General features: G+C 37.9%; 1 protein-coding gene across 12 annotated transcripts; it reads right to left on the bottom strand.

Annotated features, from left to right (window-relative positions):
* Positions 1–185: 185 nt before the first annotated feature.
* Positions 186–17,351, bottom strand: LOC113680607 (gamma-aminobutyric acid type B receptor subunit 1). Of its 12 annotated transcripts, none has more exons than XR_016185063.1 (20): positions 17,149–17,322; positions 14,618–14,770; positions 11,161–11,407; positions 10,245–10,388; positions 9,405–9,575; positions 8,880–8,981; positions 8,734–8,799; positions 7,915–8,106; positions 7,299–7,526; positions 6,846–6,909; positions 6,403–6,486; positions 6,132–6,282; positions 5,467–5,596; positions 5,093–5,200; positions 4,659–4,781; positions 3,912–4,106; positions 2,873–3,032; positions 2,289–2,441; positions 1,383–1,593; positions 186–427 (listed from the first exon to the last, which is right to left on the bottom strand). XR_016185063.1 is itself a non-coding variant. In XM_089200770.1 (19 exons), exons 2-19 carry the CDS (start codon positions 14,626–14,628, stop codon positions 1,474–1,476), a joined length of 2,430 nt encoding a protein of 809 aa, XP_089056896.1. In that variant the 5' UTR covers positions 14,629–14,770; positions 17,149–17,322; the 3' UTR covers positions 1,047–1,473. The 12 variants fall into 12 exon arrangements, 8 of the variants coding, with proteins under 8 accessions (XP_089056896.1, XP_089056899.1, XP_089056898.1 ...); XR_016185060.1 differs by having other exon boundaries at positions 3,931–4,106; XR_016185061.1 differs by lacking the exon at positions 186–427 and adding an exon at positions 1,869–2,024 and having other exon boundaries at positions 1,254–1,593; positions 3,931–4,106.
* Positions 17,352–18,770: the final 1,419 nt, after the last annotated feature.

Raw genomic sequence — 18,770 nt, 5'->3', positions numbered from 1 at the left:
AAGAAAACTCTTACGTAATATACTGGGGAAAACAATGCCTTTAAGGGTCGGCAGTGATAAATACTGAAGGCCAAGTTTTACGGTAGAGACGTGCTAAGTTTTCGACGAGTAAACGAACTTGCTCATCTTCAGGGTCTGGGCGGTCCGGGTTCGATTGTCACGTCGAATAAAAAAAGAATTGCAGCGTACTTAAACTTCAAATTTATTGATTCGACACACAATCGAATGGAGGGGATGAGAGATTAATGCGGGTTGTAAGTGATGAGTATAACTGCACCAATTTTGAATGTGCCTGAGGTGTCGACACTTGGTTTCTTCATGCCTGTCTCTATTGTGGCCGCGCTTTCAGCTGCCACTCAGCGCTCTTTCGAAGATCCTGTAAACACGAGTGTTCCGTTAATCTTTTCTTCTCCGCGGGAAAACATGTCTGCGAAAAGAAAGAAAACTGGGAAGGAGAGGCACAAATCTTAGTAGCAATCCTCGAAGAGTGATTAGCGATAGCCTTACGTTAGCGCGCTGGAGTCCAAATTTTAAGAGGTCTGGGTTCGAGACCTGGACGGGTCATTGTGTTGTGTTCCTTGGTGAGTAGCCTGTTCCAGGCGTTCAGTTATTAAAACGAAGCGAGATAGTAAACGGCGGAAGAGAGAAAAAACGAAGGGGGTTAGGGTTTGGGTCCTTTCCCTCCCCTTTTCAGTCCGCGGATACTATTGCGCTGATTAGTCTTTCAGTTGCTCCCTTTAATAAATGAACGCCCGGAACAGGCTATTGGGCAAGACACTCAACAATCACAGTGCCTCTTTTCCCCAGGGGTGTAGATGAGGGACAGGGACAGCCCCCTTGGAGTGTAGATGGGTGTAACCGAGTCGGCAGGGACACCTAACGGAATTCCGGGAGGTGTGAACTGCATCCGGTTTAGGGGGAGTTGCAATTCAACCAGTGGCAATACAACTGTCGGCCAGAAAAGGCTCCGGCAGAATGAGTCACTGATTTACCTTACTCTTGAAAGACTAAGGTAAACTTGGTTTTTCATTTACTACAATACTTCATTTCATTATATTACCTCAGCTTTACTTTAAGTAATAAAATTGATCTTCATAATCATTGTAATATTGCACGATGTTTCCTTGGTTGTTGTTTATGGATATCTTGGATTGAAGTACAATTGCTCATTTTCAGTATGTCGTAGTTCCTAATTAACCTTCAAAGCACTTGATATCGTCCAAAAAGTGACGTTCTGCTTCACCCCTGCCTGCTCAGTTTGGTTGTGTATTTATTCATCATTATCAGTGGGTCCTACATTCACAAATCAATCAATTCCTACGTCATTCTGGTTGACGAGACCTGGGAATACTCTCTCATAGCGTGAATATCCAATATATTACCCGTGTCCATTCATTCACCACCGCCTGATGACTGACGCTTTATTGGAAATTACACAAAAATGTGTCCTAAAGTCCCGGGCACCTCGGCCACTTAAGCTTTGTCGATAGGTGTAATGTCCTCTGTACTACTTTTTTGTATCTTGTGGGATTGTTTACCCCCGCTGGGAGAGTTCATTAAGCGAAGCCTCAGCTCCCTGATTTCTTTGTCTTTCTGCATGGTTAAAAAAAAAAAAAAAAAAAAAAAGAGAAGAAAATATATGAGCTTTAAATGTTTGATCACACAATCATATATATGACCGTTACATATCAGGGGCTAGAATGTAATAATTGTATCTTGGGGCTGAAAATATGAAAGCGTCGGTATTATATTGAGTTTGGTTTGACATATACCAAATCTGGCAATCAAGCGCGAATTGAAATCATCTCAACGAATCAGATGCAAGACAAAAAAAGCAATACGACCAGGAAACTCGATTTTTCCCGTACTTGTTCCATTCGCTCCTTGTGTATTTTCCATTCCTGTGATCGGATGCTGCAATTGCTCTGGTTTTCCTTTGATAGCATTGAACCATCAATGTTCTTTATAGGGTTAGTTACCTGACAAGGTTAGTTAACTTACAGCCTTTATCTTATCCCCTTGCACTTAAAAGGCAAACAAATAAACAGGTGAAAACAAAGCAAAACAAAACAAAACAAGAATGCTACTATGATTAAGTTATTTTGGATGAACTTTTCTAGTAAGTGTGTTAGGAGTCTATTGAGATCAGTATTGTGCAGTAATCTAACTGTAGGTAATGTATTGCGAGAGAGAGTTTGTATCTTAAATAACGTATGGTCTCGGGGATAGATTTTGATAAAAAATTTTTAAAAAATCGTTTAAAACTACAGAGTAATTTCTATTCTTACCTCAGCCATTTTCCTCTTGAGTTCCATCAGTTGTCGTTCTGTCTCGATATCCATTGTTGGCATAGTGTTGTTTGTTTCAATAATTAAGTTATTGGTGGTAAACGTTCGGCACAATTCCTCACCAACCAGTCTAGCACGTTTCATTTCTAGCACCTTAATATAAAGATCGATTAATTTCGGTTTAGTATGGATAGATTTCCAGGGAGGATGGTAGATAATTAAAGAAGGTAACTAGAATTTACGAAACAAGATGCTGCCTAAATTTTTATGATGCGCTGAATCTTCCACGCTTTATGATTGGTTCTTACATATGATCAATACGAAGACAGATGTATAGATAACGTCACCATAAACAACACCTTGCTTTTTCGTCATTAAAAAAAAAAAACTGGAAAACAAGAAGATTGCACATTGTGGTGGGTCTGTTCAGTAAAAGATCACCCATGACATCAAAATGTGGTTAGAACAAAAAAGTGGCACACGAAGCGCACCTAGCTTGTTGACGTCATCTGTGACCTATTATTGAACGGACGCACGGCAACATAGACTATTTGTGTTCATGACTCTTAATAAAAATTATTTACCTTCGGTATGAACACAAGACACAGAGTAATAGAGGTACAGATGATAATGCAAACAGAGATAATAGAAAACGAAGCATCTGGTTCTTCCCTCATGGCCAATGATATCGGCGCACCAATAACGCACAGGATAAACACGTTGTACACAGACATACCAATGTACCTACAATGAAAAATGCATCACCGGTTAACGAGACATACGCAGTGGTAGTTGTTCTCAACAATGTAGACCTAAAGAAAGTTTTTCAAAGATCTTAAAGAAACAGTATTTATTTTTCAATATATACCAACCTAGTCGACTCTGAAAAATATATTCCTCGAAAATCTAATATACTAGATTAGTTAAATCTACTCCACTCAAATCTCATCAGTAATTTTCTTTACTGTCTATTGTATAATACTAATAATGTTAGTTTAGGGAATTTAGTATTGGATCAACTTACGATCCCTGATGATATTTTACTATATTCTCATCACTTTTCTGCTTTATAATGTATTGATATTCTACCGAGAAATTCTGTCTTGGTCGCTCATGGGAGTTAAACGATAATTCTGATTGACATAATGGCTGACGTATTCGCGATGGTTGTCTTTCAGTTCATAGAGCGGACCTACCCTCCAGGGTCGGCCAGGGTTTTTGGGTATTCGGTATTCAGGGGCGTTTTAAATCGGGTATACGGTATATTGCAGCTTAAATATGGGTATTCAGTATATCACTTTCTTTGAATTTCAGGTATAAAGTATTCAAAGCTTCGATTATTTTTGGGTATATTTGGAGGAATTTGGGGTATTTTGGGGTATTTTGTCGATTTTTTTTCGGGTATATTGGTATTCCACTACCCCCCTGGCCGACCCTGACCCTCCAAACTAACGGATTTGCTCGTCCATAAAACAATCAGAAAATTCTTTCTTTGTTTGACATAGTATACTGATGTATGTAGAATATAGGTTTTTTGAAAGAATTCTATCAGCCTTCATGGAAAGCTGGAGCTCGTCTGCCCACTTCTAGGCAGTGCGGTGGCAAAAAACCAAAAATTTTTACTTCTTGATGCACAGCGTACTTGGAATCATTTAGCGCAGGTATTGAAACGTTTCTTGTTTCCCATGCAAGGAACGCCCCAAATAACAATAGAAGTCCTTTGTAGCCACACAACACACCAAGCCAGCGGTATGTTAATCGAGATTCGCACAGCTCCAGCTGCTTCACTAAAGTAATGTCCAAATCGGAATCTAACGACTGAAAACAAACAAACAAACAAACAATAATAAATTATGTTTAGTATGAGCCTACATGTCACAGTTGAGAGCAGGTATAGCACATTGCCGTTTGCCAAGAGGAAATAATTTTGTCTTGCACTTTCTTGGGATTCCACCCACAAAAAGGGCGACACGTTTTTTTTGTGAGGTTCGTAATGTTACAAATAAATTCCTTTTTTGTCGCATGTTGCGATAATTACGGAATAGTTTATCCGCAGTCAAGTTGTCACGTTTAAGTAATAAACGGGTAACATTCCATCTGGCAACTTAAATGATGATCGCCATTATTAACGAGAAAAAGCATTTATTGGATGAGTCTGAGCACAATGGCGATAGGGGAATAGCACAATCAACGTTTTGATAATTCTCGCTGTCATGTGCACACAAAGTCTGAGAATTGTTACTAAACATAGGAAGAGGCAAAGTGTTTTATGCTGTCCTTTTAAAAGCAAAATATTGTTCCCGCAAGACACGAAAAAGCCGTGCAGCGTCAAACTATTGAAAATTTATCATATTACATGATAGTTCTCACCTCTTTCACAAACTCACGCACAATTCTTGTCATAGGATCCATCAGTTGCCAGACCGTGAGGTAGATGACGTCAGCAGTTACAAGAAGACAGACAACGGCAAATAGATGTCGGTCTTTTACAACCTGAAGAACGTAAGCGCAGAGCCAGTGATATCGTCAAAAGCATAGAACAATTTTTTCTCGTGAGAGCCAACGTATTTTGCAGACAATCACCGACGAGTTGTAAGATTTGACAGCTGTTCATTAATATTTGCGATCAATAAACCACAAAATTGCTAAGAGGTTTCTGTTACCCCTCTTGGATAACTGAAAGTTAAACTAGCATTTTATTATGCTATTTTGTTTTTACTCAAGAAAGTAAAGCCAGCTTTTAAATCAAGTGCCTGCGTTGAAAAAGAGATCTGAACTTCAGTTTGCTTTACAACGTTAATCACCTTTCGTTTTAATTTTTTGTTGGTAAATATCAAATGTACTCGCCAGGTCTTGGAAAACATGGCGCCATATGCAAGACTGAAGCCAAGAGAGAGGGTCCAGGCTCTGCTCTGAAAAAAAAAGTTCGGAAAGTGTTAACTTGAGATTTTAAGCTGACGCTCGAGATATGTGCTTGAAATTCCTCACATTTGAAAAAGCAGTTAAGTCGCAATTAACAATTGAGTTCAAATTTGGCGTAGGCTGTCATCATCCTATCGATAAAATAGAATATTCAGGCAATTTAAACAGCTTTAGGCATCATGGTTATGATGCGGACACATTTCTAAAATAAAAGCAACTGTGTTGCAACTCAGTACTTCTGAAGTTTGATCCTCACCGCGCATATCATCTCGTAACCACTGGAGATAAATCCGCCATCCAAACCAAACAGAAACACTGAGATGTAACTTAACGTGCAACCCAGTAGAACAGAGTTGTTCAGATTAGGACTAGACATCTTGATGAACCTTTTGTGTAAATCAAACACAGGTTATGATTAAGTTTAATAACAGTGCGATGTAAAAAAATATCGCCACAATTCTAAACTGCATCGAGTTCGGCTATGTTTCTTAAGTCTATTGCGGTACCCGGATGAATTATTATCAAAATACACATTACAGAAAGGGATTCTAGCCCCCCCTCTCTTCACCCCAAAACCTGGCAAAGCTCCTTTCCCTTTCCTGCGTTTCAGTGTCGACATAATTGAAAGTGGCTGCATCAAACCATTTTGGCAAAATGATCACTGTTTCATCAGAAATTCTCTTTGCGAGAGGACACGACTGCTTGCCTCCTCATTGTCAAACTTGGAGCGCAGAAAAACTAGACGCTGCTAAGATGGCAATCAGGTTTGGCTCTGCCGCTGAACAACGTAAAAATATTTATGCAACCCTGAGTAAGAGTATACACTTGGCTCCGTGTACGGTATCCCCCCCTTCCCGCCTTATCTTTCAAAACGCTGCACCGCCTCTGTGATTCACGTGGATCCCGAGCATCATTTCATACCTGACATTTCTCTTAGTAATGTTAAACCACAAAAAGAACAGAGAGATGATAATAGCCAGTGACGTTAGTACCGCCATAAATGTAAACAGTGGAACAGATACTGACATCAACTCATACACCAACTTGGTTTTGTCCCTTGGGGGCGATCCTCCTATTACGTAACACCATTAAGACAGGTAAGTGTTGTATCAACAAAACATTGGAGTTCAAGATTGTAGTTTGAATTGTTAAACACTGTTTCATGTGCGCACATGACAAAGTTTTAATTCACCTTTCCATGTAATAGGTTCGTAGTCTTCCCAAGTTATCTCACCCGTGTTGATGCGATAGAGCCCAACGGTTACGTACCGCCCATCTATAAACGTAAAGAAACACGTTATAGATTATATAACACTCCGGTAATTACTTATGGTATAACGAAAATGAAATACGATTTTCATTTTCCTACGAAATTGAAAACGGCGCGGTCTACGGTACATGGATTTATCACACTCTATGCTAAGGAAAAATTGATTTACTCATCAAAAGCTTAAGCTACGCTTATGAAACAAAAGTGGTGTGCTTCTAATTTTGAACCACGAACCCGTCAAAGTTTATGGTTGGAACAGCCCTGAGTACTAGATAACAGATAGCTCTGGTTTTCTTCTCCACAACGATGAAAATAGGCTGGGTCTTAAAGAGATTACTCGATAGATATGTAAATATTTGAACGACCTTTCATTTGAACTATTTGTGTGTCTCCAGCTCTGTTTCCTTCGCTGGTGAAACCAACGGGGCCCTGAGGAAAAACAGAGTTAGTGACGAAATGGTTTGGAAAACTATTGCCCTCAACGCTATTGCCACACAACTTTAAACCACATTTTTTAAGCGCGTTTTTGACGCTCTTAATACTAAACTTCCACACCAACTCTTAGCGCACGGGGCAAAGAGTGAGGAATCTTCTGGGTTCAAACATTAAGGAATCGTTTTCATTTCAAATTTCTTCCTTTATCGAGCAAGATTGCATAGCGAGAGAATTTTATGTTCTCGAGTCATTCAAATGATACACTTTGCTTTTTTTCTTCATTAAATCAGTAACGATAGAGCGCTACCCTCCCCACACTCCCCCCCCCAAAAAAGCAAACAAATCTATCATAAGTGTCAATTACAAAGCTTGTTTCAGCTCACCGTTACCCCTGAAAAGTTGGTTCCTCGAAGAGCTTTAGTAAGTGCAACTGATAAGGACTTGTTTCCATATGGTACATTATCTAAACGCGTGGTAGGGGAAAGTTGAGGGATGGTCCTATTCAGCGCAAGGGCCACGGCCCACACAGCGTCATATGCGTAGCCACGGTGAACATCTCGTGATTCTAGAGGGACTTTGGCTTCGTATTCAACTTGGAAATCTTTAACCGTCTAAATGAGAGATAGAGAAGCCTGGAATAAGCTTGAACAACCGGAAATGTTGCTACCATGGGGTGATAAGTATGAGTATTACTAAGCCCTAAAGCTTACTCCCCTGTCTAAGCTTACGTTAAAAAAACTAGATCTTGCAAATAAAATGAAGAAAGGTTCGACTTGTATGCAAGATAATCTTAGCCACTTATTAAACTGGAGAATACGTCATCGAGAAAAAATGTTACGACTTCCCCTTTTCATCTTTTTTCTCCCACTGGTGTGTGTTCATGAACCTTATACGCAAGCAAATAACAGGAATCAATCATGTGCAGTAAGTATGCTCAGTGCAATATAAGGACTTCCCTAACTAATTTCTAATAACAGGAGAAAGACACAGGAAACATACCTTTCCATAGACTGTTTTTGCTTCTGACCCAGTACTCCACAAGTAGTCTGTTGCTAGGTGACCATCCATAGCCTCAAACAACTGCTGTGACGTACAAGTGATACTGGAGTCGTTGAATAGCCACCAGTTTTTCTCTATATACCCAAGGAGAATCCAAACGTACTTTGCACCGTACATGCGCAGTTTGTACGCCTACAGTATCAGGAATATACTGGGGGGTAAGTCTTATGAAGCTTATAAAGGCTTCCATTTGATGAAACGAACAAAAACATTGCTACTCTTCATTGGAAGTTGTTGGTCCAGAACAGTTTTTTGCAAAATAGATATGTGAATAAACAGAAAGATAGAAAGCAACATCACGTTAACCCTGCTAGGCCTCGAACCCGAACATTTCGATTTGGAGTCTTGGATTACCATGTCTCGTTTATGAAATTATCGTGCATTTATTTAATACACTCTCCATACTAAAACCCTCTAATTCGCTTTACGCATCTTGCGGAGGACTTTTGCCAGAGCAGCTCACAATTTTTCAAGGGAAATTTTGCAGGTGCCCCCAATTTAAGAATGTTTTCGGAAACAAGCCCAGACCACAATACCGGGAGCTGCGTTCCCTACTCTTTACGAGAAGTGTATAGGTTCTTTAGTTTCCCCTGCTAATCAGTACAGAAAAGATAGGGGAAACGGGGCCTGCGGTTTATCTTCCTTATTCGAGAGGACCACACAAAAAAAAAAATAAAAAATAAATTAAAAAAAAAGAGATAAAAAATAAAAAAATTAAAAGTTTGGTAAGAGCAGAAGATGACGGTCATAAGAGCTTACCTCGCAAAACACTTGTCGAGCGCCTTTACCAAAAAAGTTAGCCAGGATGATTCTTGCTCCTCTTTTCTGAGTATTGATGAACAAAGAATAATTTTATCAATAGGCTTACTGCTCTCTTAAAAGTTATTGCTTTTGTGGTAAGTTACCTTCATATTCTCCACCTGGGCATGCGCATCCTCTCTGAAACTCTCGGAAGAAAGTTTAACGATACCATTCTCCAGAAACAGGGTATGAAGATCAGTTACAGCCTGTGGAATAAATTGCCATGGATTAATTCATTTTCATAGTCAGAGCCAGATCTCTCCAATCAACAAGCAAATTAGGCAACAAGAAATAACTCTGAAAGGTTTCCAACATTACATGATACAGGAGACTGCTTTCGATGTCTCTTAGAGAGAAATAGAAATATTTGATTTAAATCTGTCCCCATCAAATGATAACGAATAGAAAGCTACCGAGCCTTTGCCCAGGCCCTCATTATTTGTACCCCGGCACCAGCGTTTCTACGCCCGCGGGAAAGTGTCAGGCCTTGAGCAACACAAGCCGTCAGAAGGTCTGCAAGGGGTCGGGCACTGATAAGTAGTACCAGACCCCCAGGCAAACTTCTCCTCAACTCTTCTCAAATCTTTCCGCGGGCGGAGAGACGCGTGTCCCACAGCGCTAATAGTTACCGTTCTGTGTATGTCCTCCTCCTGAAAGATGGTACCGACATGACTCCATTTGAACGTTTTTAGTAAAGCGATCCGGGGTTCGTTTAATGAAGTGTCATCTGGTATCGTACGGTAAAAATACGGATAGTTCTTTTTATCAGACAGCTCAGGTGATGTACTGGAATACGATATCTGTTGTAAATAAAAAAGGAAAACAATTGATATTTGCCTTTTTCTGACTGAGGATCGAATTGTGCAAAGAACCACCGCTGGGTTTTACGAAAGCAAGTGCACTGAGGAAGGAATCTCAATTAACCATTTAACTCCCATGAGTGACCAAGACAGAATTTCTCCTTACAATATCAATACAATATCAAGAAGACAAGTGATGAGAATAAAGAAAAATATCAATTAGGGGATTATAAGTTGATCCAATACCAAATTCTCCAAACTAACATCACAAGAACTGTATGGCAGACAGTAAAAAGAATTACTAATGAGATCTTGGGATTTAAAGGGTTAACCTTTTACTTTCATTTGGAGATTCCTTATTAACCAAGAATAAAGTCCTTGATAACTCAGTTTGACACAAAAATAAATAAATAAATAAAATACTCGGGCACTTTGCCTTGAGCTCGGAAGATTTTAGTGTCATGTTACTTCAGTTGCTGTATTTGAGCTGCGATCGAATAAAACTATTAACTCTTACGAGAACGTTGTAGAATGAAAATTCCTCCTAATATACTAGACATAAAAATGTTTCATGCTTATCATGTCATCACTGATATTTTCAAGTTGTCTGTCACCTTTCGTGAATAAAGGAGCAATATCATTCACATTATAATTTTCTCCACGATATACCTGTGGTATTGCCCATTGATCAAGTCCAGCCAGAGCTGCAACCACCGTGGTACACGACGAGAACCCAGCTCCGAGGAACATGATTTTACGAGGCTGTTTATGAAGGAATTCAAAAAGGATATGTTCTGCCCAGCCAGGTGAACCCTGCAATTAATAACCTCATGTTAAAAATCAATAACTCTCTAAAGATCTGAGTATTTTTGGGCGAGCTGCTTAGCGGAGACGTACTACACGTTTTTCTCACGTCGGTTAACACGTTCGAAGTCTAAAATCTTCATTATGTAATCAGACGTGTGAGATTTCTGATGGGTCTGATTTGTTCTTCAGCAAAATAGACTTGGAGTCGACGATACTGGAAACGTGGAAAGCGAAATTTTATTTTACCTTGAGCCTACTTTTCTTTTCTTCTTAAATAGCGTAAACTTGATTCTAGTAGATAGAAAAGACGGGTTCTGGCAAATTTTCAACAACAACAACAACAACAACAACAAAATCAGAAGTTTCTGGAACTTTCCTTAACAGCACTCACTATCTCTCCTGCCTTAGCTTACTCCGGTGAAGTGAGACATTGGAGCTGAGTAAGCTAAGACTTATGGAAGGTAGTGAGTGGTGTCAGTAAAAAAAAAAAAATTGGGGATACTTCTGATTTCTTTTTTTTTAAATGTGCCAGAACTCGTCTTTTCTATCCACTATTCTAAATGCGATTCACTTTCATTATCCAGCGAAATTAAGCAACAAAGTTCCTATTATTTTGTGCTTTAAGTAACGTTTATGCTGCCAAGAGAATCAGTACGCTATCAAACTTCAAAAAAACAAAAAAATTAAAAATTAATACAGCATCAAAAAGGAAAAAAATTAGAAAAGAATAAAACAAATTATTAACGTGCAAACGAAAGCAAATTTAGGAAATCCTTACTTTGGTGTCGTTCCAAATCATTCTTAGCTCATAGTCCTTTAATACTCCGCCTCTATTCACGTCATCGAGCGCCATTTGCGCAGCTGGTAAAATACCTTTACCGCCTGTCCATCCGTCATTGTGTTCTGACGTCAGAGGAAAGAAGGCTCCTACGTAAAGAGGCGTCTTTGCGCTTACGTGGGGAAGATTATTAACCAAGATGTATAGAGGGAGCACATGACCATAGAAAGACATTGTGATTATATACCTGTGACACGAAAAAACAACACAAATAGCTAGAAACATTACTCACGAGGGCCAACAAATAATATATATATTCAAATTCTCAATATCATATTTCAAAATATTTTTACTAACTAGTCATAATTATCAATTGCTTTGGTGAAGCAATTTCTTTTGGTAACACAGTGCTGATATTAAAAATGACATCTCGTGAAATTTGACCAGACAGGGTCAGGGACAGCTTGAAATCGTTTAAACGTCATCAGAAGGGTCTTCCGCATTACCAAGCAACATCATGCTTCACTCACTAAACTGTATTTTCTTTAAATCATAAGTTTTTGTAGGAGCAGAAAGTACTTTGTAAGTACTAACTTAACCTGTACGATGTTAGGAAAAATCTTGACGTTGTAAATTAAGTTTCACTCGAAGATTTAACGTTAACAACTGCCAGGCTTTTTAAGAAACAACTTAAAATGAGAAACTCAAATTAGGAAATTGCTTGAGGGATTTTGAGATATAATAAGAACAAACATTTGAAAATACACCATAATTTTTTTCAACCAACGACGACTAATTTCTACTATAAATTTTGCACTCACGTTGGAAGACAACAAAATATTTCTTTTGTTGGCTGCGTACAAGAAGATTTCCACAAGGTTGATTAGCCTGTAGGAGGTTTTTTCGTATTCGACTGATTAAGAATCTTTCAATGTCCAACAGGCTCATCGTTAACTTATTGTAGCTTAGAGCTCTGAATTTTTTAAAATCCTCTTGGCTCAGTCATGATCAATTCCCTGCTCACTTTCAAGTAAAGTGTTTCTAAAAATTTATTCGCTAGTATTTTACAAACCTTGCAGTGCCCGGCTAATAAGCCCTGTAATAGTCGTAATGACGGAAACATTAATTCATGAGTCTTCGTTCTTAACACGAAATTCATGTGGTGAGTGCAGCCCAAATTCCCCGTGCTTTCATTGGCCGGTATTTTCCTTCAAATACCTTTTCTTGCTCAACTGATTACAACTACCTGGAAACCTCCGTAATGATGTTTTATTTAGAGGTTAAAAATTTATATAAGGTTGGCGAATATAATTTAAGAAGGTCATCTATATTTTCTTTTTCAAGCTGTAACAATTTTCCCCTTTCTGGCAGGGGGTTCTAAGAGCTTTATAAACAAAAAAGCAGTGTTTTGTGTTTAGGCCTCAATAAATCTCTCACCGAAGGTTGTATAACTTGCTAAGAATAAATTTTCACGCATTAGCCATTGAAATTTCTGTCATGGTCAATATTGCTCCAATTTGTTTTCAAATTGAAACAGATGCCCTCGTACCATTTGTATGCTCTGTCGCCTTCTTCCAAGAAGGCCTCTCGTATTTGCTCAAGAGAGTCGGAATCATCGTCATCTTATGATTGTCCTCGACAAATTTCAAACGTGGTTTTATAATCCTCGTTGGAATTAGTCGAAAGGTCTTATTTTACGGCTTTTGAAGAGGAATTTGTTTCTCGTATAACGAAACTAACTAGTTTGCTTCGCGGCCTAAAATAATGTCCGCACTTAACCACAACAAAATCACCAAGGCGTCACCAAGTCTGTAATATCAAAGCGTTATTTCCAGCCAGATAATTAAAGCTGCCAAAAGCTTTAGATTTTGCACTACAGCGATTCCTGTTTGACACCCGTTTCCAGCAGTGCAATTGTTTTAAACAATTCCCAATGATGAAGTATGTTAGAGCTCACCTGGATGCGAATTAATTTTACCCACCGAGTCAAATGTTATTCCTTTAAGGCGTCGGGTTGGGGATCATCCAGTTATCCATGTGCGACTATTGATTTTTGTGTAAAAATCGTCTCTTGCTAGACAAGGAGTCTTCATGAAAGAGGGATTCGATCGATAGCTTTTTAATTTGACTGTGTGCGTTAGTACCTCGAAAGCAATTAAAGTTGCCGGAAAACATTTCGGCTTTTGTAAGAGTCATTTCCGCTTAATGAGTAAAATTATCATTATACGCGCTTGCCAGAAGAAAGCAATTAGTACAGAACTAATTTACAGTCTCAAAATATTCACTATTTTGGTCCTTATGCATACACCAGCTAAACTTCATTTAAATCGACACTTAACTACCTTGAGAATATAAGGTGAATACCTTTATCACGAAGCCCTCGTTTTACAGATGTAACCAGAACAATATTATTTAGAAGAACGGATACTTCAACACGCGCTGAAGTTTAAAAGAGGGCAAGAATTTTAAAGTTCTACTTTATCAGTCTACATATGTCATTTACAAGATGTCAGTTTTTAATCACGCGCGAGCGAATAGAATTTGACGTAACATGCATCCACTCCTAAAAACCCTGTCAATTTGTTTAGACTTGTGTACAAGCTGAATGACAGACGTCTGTCTATGTGACTGCTTGTCATACTTATGTATTTTCCGCCTTCCTCATAAAAATTAAAAACGCACTGAGCCTAGCGACAATCAAAATGGAAAAAGGTAGGTAAGTTATTCCTTTTCCAATGATCCAATTTAAAGTTTTTTTTTTAAAGGAAGACTGAGAAGCAAATTAAAAAAAAATCTCTTCCAAGGAATTTCTATGATTCTTTATTACAGAAAAAAAGAAACAAGCTAAGTTAGGTTAGCTTTCACAAGCTAAGTTAAGCTAAAACAAGATGGGAACTGGTTATTCACGGCAGACGATTTCTTTCTAAGCTAACTAGAAAGGGATGGTTTTACACCTGCTCTATGAGCGTGGAGTGTAACCGCTGGAAATATCCGATCAATTTGTAAACATAATTACTAACTACCCTCCACATTGTCTTCAGTAGTTTCCTAATAAAATTTTGAATCAATTTCCCTTTATCATAGTCAAAACTGTTTTCAGTCCGTCGTTCAATCACACCACGAGATGTTTTCTTAGAAACGCTCTATACTGCGAAGTTTCATCCCCTATGCTGTCTTAACTCAATTCAAAGTCTTTACACTATGGTAAAATATTTCCATAATGACAAAATTCTTAAAAATTGGCTGAAACTGCAAAATTCTCTGATTCTTGGCATATCGTATTTTACATTAGTTGCACTGAGTGGAGTTCAGTTAAAGAGAAAGAATTCAAGCAGAACTCAAGCTGGCATGCGGTTCAACCCCCTTTTGCTACGAGGATTGAAATATGGATAAATGTTTTGTTTCCACTGAGTAGAGTGTACTAATTTTCATGTCTTAAAAAAGTCAGAGGGCCTACCTGTTTTCCATCTTGAAATTTGAAAAGCATCATTCATCATGCATTCCGCTTACTGCTTTTGCGTTTCTCTTCAAACCTCGTTTTTATTGTTATTGTGTGGTCTTGCGAATAATTAGCTACTTCTTTTAATTCTCAATGGAGACATCAACAAAACTAGTTGGAAAGAACAAAAGTACTAGCTGCTTTACTCTAAGTTCATTACGAACCTTTATACACATCATCGTCAAGTCAATAAAGATAAATAAACAAAGAACAAAGAAGAGAGGAGAGCTTTGGTTTTGTTTATTTGGTTTGTTCGAGTGAAGTTGTGATAACTTTAAATTAGCCAGCTGTCATTGTCATGAAAATTAAGAGAGACGGTTGTCCTACACTTGTGCCCTTTAGTGGTTGTTTACTCGAGTAAGGAAAATTTTTCTTTCATTTAGAATAAATTGAATAAGTTGTAACGATCGAATGCCGACTCTCAATTTCTTCAACAGCAACAACAACAAAAAAAAAACGATGAAAGACGAAATTGGACCGTTCTGTTTTGAAGGATGCGTTTCCATGATGACCTTCGTGAAATTAAAATTGTATGACCCTTAACTTAAACGACGATTTTCAAGAGAGGATGAATTCTCCCTCAGAAGGCTTGTGATGTAAAGCGCAATAAATTTGGTCGATCAGCCGAACGAATTTTCCATAATTTTGCAAATAACAGGTTTAACTTTCCTAAGTCTAGACCTTGATTCACTCCATCTAAAATTGGAGTTGTTATAGACACTGAAACTGCCATTGCAACATCGCCTTTTGAAGAAAGTAACCCGCTAAAATATACTTTGAATTAAGCTTTTTGAAAACATAAGATGAATCGATCTCGAACCAGCCCTTTTTAACTATGCCACAACGATACGAGAGAGTTACCAAACCTTACCATATCATGATCAAATGTAGATAGGGGACGTTTCGAGTGCTTTCAGTTACTATAAAGCTATGATTTCGAATAACTGAATCATTCGTGCCATTGCCCCTAGCGCGATGACTATCCTCTATTTATGTGTTTTTGTTCGGTTTCATTGGTGCATTCCTTCGTTTTACCTACATCATTAAGACGTTCAAATTCGATGCAAAAACTGGGTCACACAAGCATTATGTGGCCTATGAATCAAATCGAACCAAACAAACCGGAATGCATCGTTTTAAAAGTTCTCTCTCGACGCGGCAAACTAACAATATACAGTTAAAAAAAAATCAGTTATCAAAATCTATTGCTCCTCATAACTTATCTGCTTTCGATGTTATCGAATTTAGAGTTTCAACACATGTCGATAACCCGCCACAGGCAACGGGAACATTTGAATGGGGTGGGAGGGTGGGAAGGCTATTAGTGGGCTGCAGCTGGCGGCCCAAGGATCATGGTTACAGAACTGCATGCCGGTTGGCCTCTAGAGGCACAAACCATCGTTCAGGTGATGATTGAACTATATCCTTCGAAGGCATAGAAATGCTTAGTTTCTGTAGAATTTAAATATTAGAATAAAACAAAACACAACAGAAAGGAAAAGAAAACGATAATTCTCAACACAGTCATTAACTGGAATTATTTCCTAGAAAAATTTAACCTAATTCGGGAGAGAACTTTTAAAAAATGTGAAGGTGACATTTTTAAGCCACTTTCGAAAGCTTTAACGATTTTCGATCGAACGGTTTTTATCCCACGCAGGCTTAACGAAAATTTTTACCTTTTTTAATTAGTGCATTCGTTAAAAGTCTGAATTTAAATCTCTATTATCCATTTCAGATTAGTTATGCGGCTGACTCAAGTCATTTCTTCCGTTTTTAAGTTTCAGCGAGCTTCTTGTGCCTAGAGATAAATTAAATACTACACAGATGGCCAGAAATTAATTGACAACATTCGTAATCTTCAAGTGCTTTTTCCTTCAGCGTTGTTTGCTTGTCTGTAAAGAATTTGTAAAGTTAATACCTTATTGTAAATCCCACACCACTTCTCTCTTTCACCAAAGTAATATACATCTGCTGTCGTTAGTTCGGCAAATTTGCCAGAAAATCTTTGATTTTCGTCTAATTCAACTCCAAATCAATAAAGGTAATAAAAAACAAACAACAAAAAAAAAAAAAAAAAAAAAAAAACTAAAGAAAGCTTCAGTTTCGCTCTTCAAGTAAATTTGTCACAAGAGAAAGACTGCATATTTTTTAGACTTGCTTTAGTAGGTTGTAAGAAAACCATTTCGAAACTCCTCACCTCTTGTAATGACAGAGCACTGAAAAGAGACATGACATTCTACGTATTAAAATTTCCTTCTCTAGCCTTGTTAGTTTACATACAATTTCTCTAAGGATTTATAAAAAATGCCGGTGGGAGCTCCTCACAGACTCTCTCCACGTGTTATGGGTGTAGGTACTTGTAAATGAGCCAATGTGGAAAGTTTTACCAGTCTAGGCTAGAGGAGAGACGCCATTCAATATCACGGACGAGGAAGAGATGTACATCGGATAAAAACAACACTTCCAATTGAAATGTATTCACTTACCGACTCAACCTTCTAATTTAACCAAACCGATTGGAGAATAAACGCCGGCTTATTTCAACGAAGACGAAAGTTAGTTTGCTTATGGCTCACGTTGATAAATAAGGCGATTTTCTATCGAGCGGTGCTCCTTAAAGGAAGAGATGGATTGAAAATTGCCCTAAGGTATAAAATAACAATCAAGGTACCGTGATCACGTTTCATTTAATTGTTAGATTTGTTGATAAAAACCGACGTCGGGAAAATTGTCATTCATAAGGTTAGCTCATCAGTGATTGTTAAACGCGAGGTTATTACTTTTTCTTTTTTCTAAATATGTTATTTCCTCGTAACTGCTACTGAATTGAGCTCTAACCGAGAGTTCTCTCCTCATTTTTGCAAAACGGTCACATTTCTATTTGACAAGTTTTCAAATAATCAAAAATTTTCTTTGCCAGTGTAAGTGAAAGAAAAAGAGCGACTTTATTTCAAAAATTCTCAATATCGTGAAACTGACGAGGCAGTATTTAAATAAGAGGACGTGATAAGGAAAACTTAAAATAACGAAAATTTCTTTTGTAGTGGCGACTTTACAGAGGAAGGAAATTAGAAAGGTTTGTAGTGAAATAAACCTCCAGATTTTTTTTAATTAAGTGCCATCGATTATTTCTCTTTGATAATGCTTTTAAAAAAACAAGCTTTCTTTGACAGTTGCATTTATTACGAGCGATTTTGGCTTTTATTAGGAGAATTTTTGTCACGTTCAAATACACACTGTCATGGCTTACCGCGATCGAGTTTCTCAAGCTGCGTAGAGGAACACCTGGAGAGGAGTGTTGTTCATCATTCATTCGTTAACAGCAAATTCTAGATTACCTCAAGACAATCGACAATGTCTCGAAAAAGAAAAACTCGGCATTTTTCAATTCATCAACGCACCTATTCGCAAAACTTCGAGTTTTTTAATGTTTTATACTTCCTTCCGCGCTGAAAGTCGAGTTAATAGTGCTCTGACCTGAAATTTGATGCGATTTTCGATAACGATAAACTCTGAACTAGAGATTTCATTTTAAAAATCAGTTGATAATCAATACCAATCAGTTTGAATTGACTTCAAGTAATTTCTGAGTAACAAAAACCCAATTTATACTGAAAATTGGCCTTTCATGAAGAAAAAATGGATCAAGTCGGTTTATTAACAGTGAAAAACAGAAAACTTCTCAGAATAACTTTGCAAGACAAGCTGTTTGGCATTTCGCCAGTATTGTAATAAGACATAAAAACCTTCAGATATCAATGGATAAAAGGAAGTTGAATCAAGAAGAAATTTTGACAGATTGAAGAGGAAAACCAAACAATATTTTAGCAAGATTTTTCCTCATCAAGTTCCATCCTCCCCCAATACAAAGAGGTATTTTGATCATTTTAGTGGCAAAACAAAATGAAAAACAATCGTAGTAACTCATACAGGCATATATTGTTGGCGAATGTGTCAAGATAAGCTGCAAGTTGGAGTAAAGGCAATATATTACCACAATAATTCTACTAAGAGGACGGGAAAATTGTGACAAAAATGAGAGATATTTATAACACGCATACGATATTCAAGGAAATATCGACAGCACTGATTACTTGATAGCAACGAT

Source organism: Pocillopora damicornis, chromosome 3 (assembly GCF_964200805.1).
Source record: "Pocillopora damicornis chromosome 3, jaPocDami1.2, whole genome shotgun sequence".
Taxonomy (NCBI): Eukaryota; Metazoa; Cnidaria; class Anthozoa; order Scleractinia; family Pocilloporidae; genus Pocillopora; species Pocillopora damicornis.
This window is presented reverse-complemented; position numbering and strand designations above follow the sequence as displayed.

Excerpts from the sequence above, each read along its gene's own strand:
- LOC113680607 (XM_089200770.1), bottom strand. Across the intron at positions 8,800-8,879 it reads CCCAGGTGGAGAATATGAAG|AAAAGAGGAGCAAGAATCAT; the intron begins GTAACTTACCAC and ends ATCAATACTCAG. Across the intron at positions 8,107-8,733 it reads CTCGACAAGTGTTTTGCGAG|GCGTACAAACTGCGCATGTA; the intron begins GTAAGCTCTTAT and ends CTGATACTGTAG.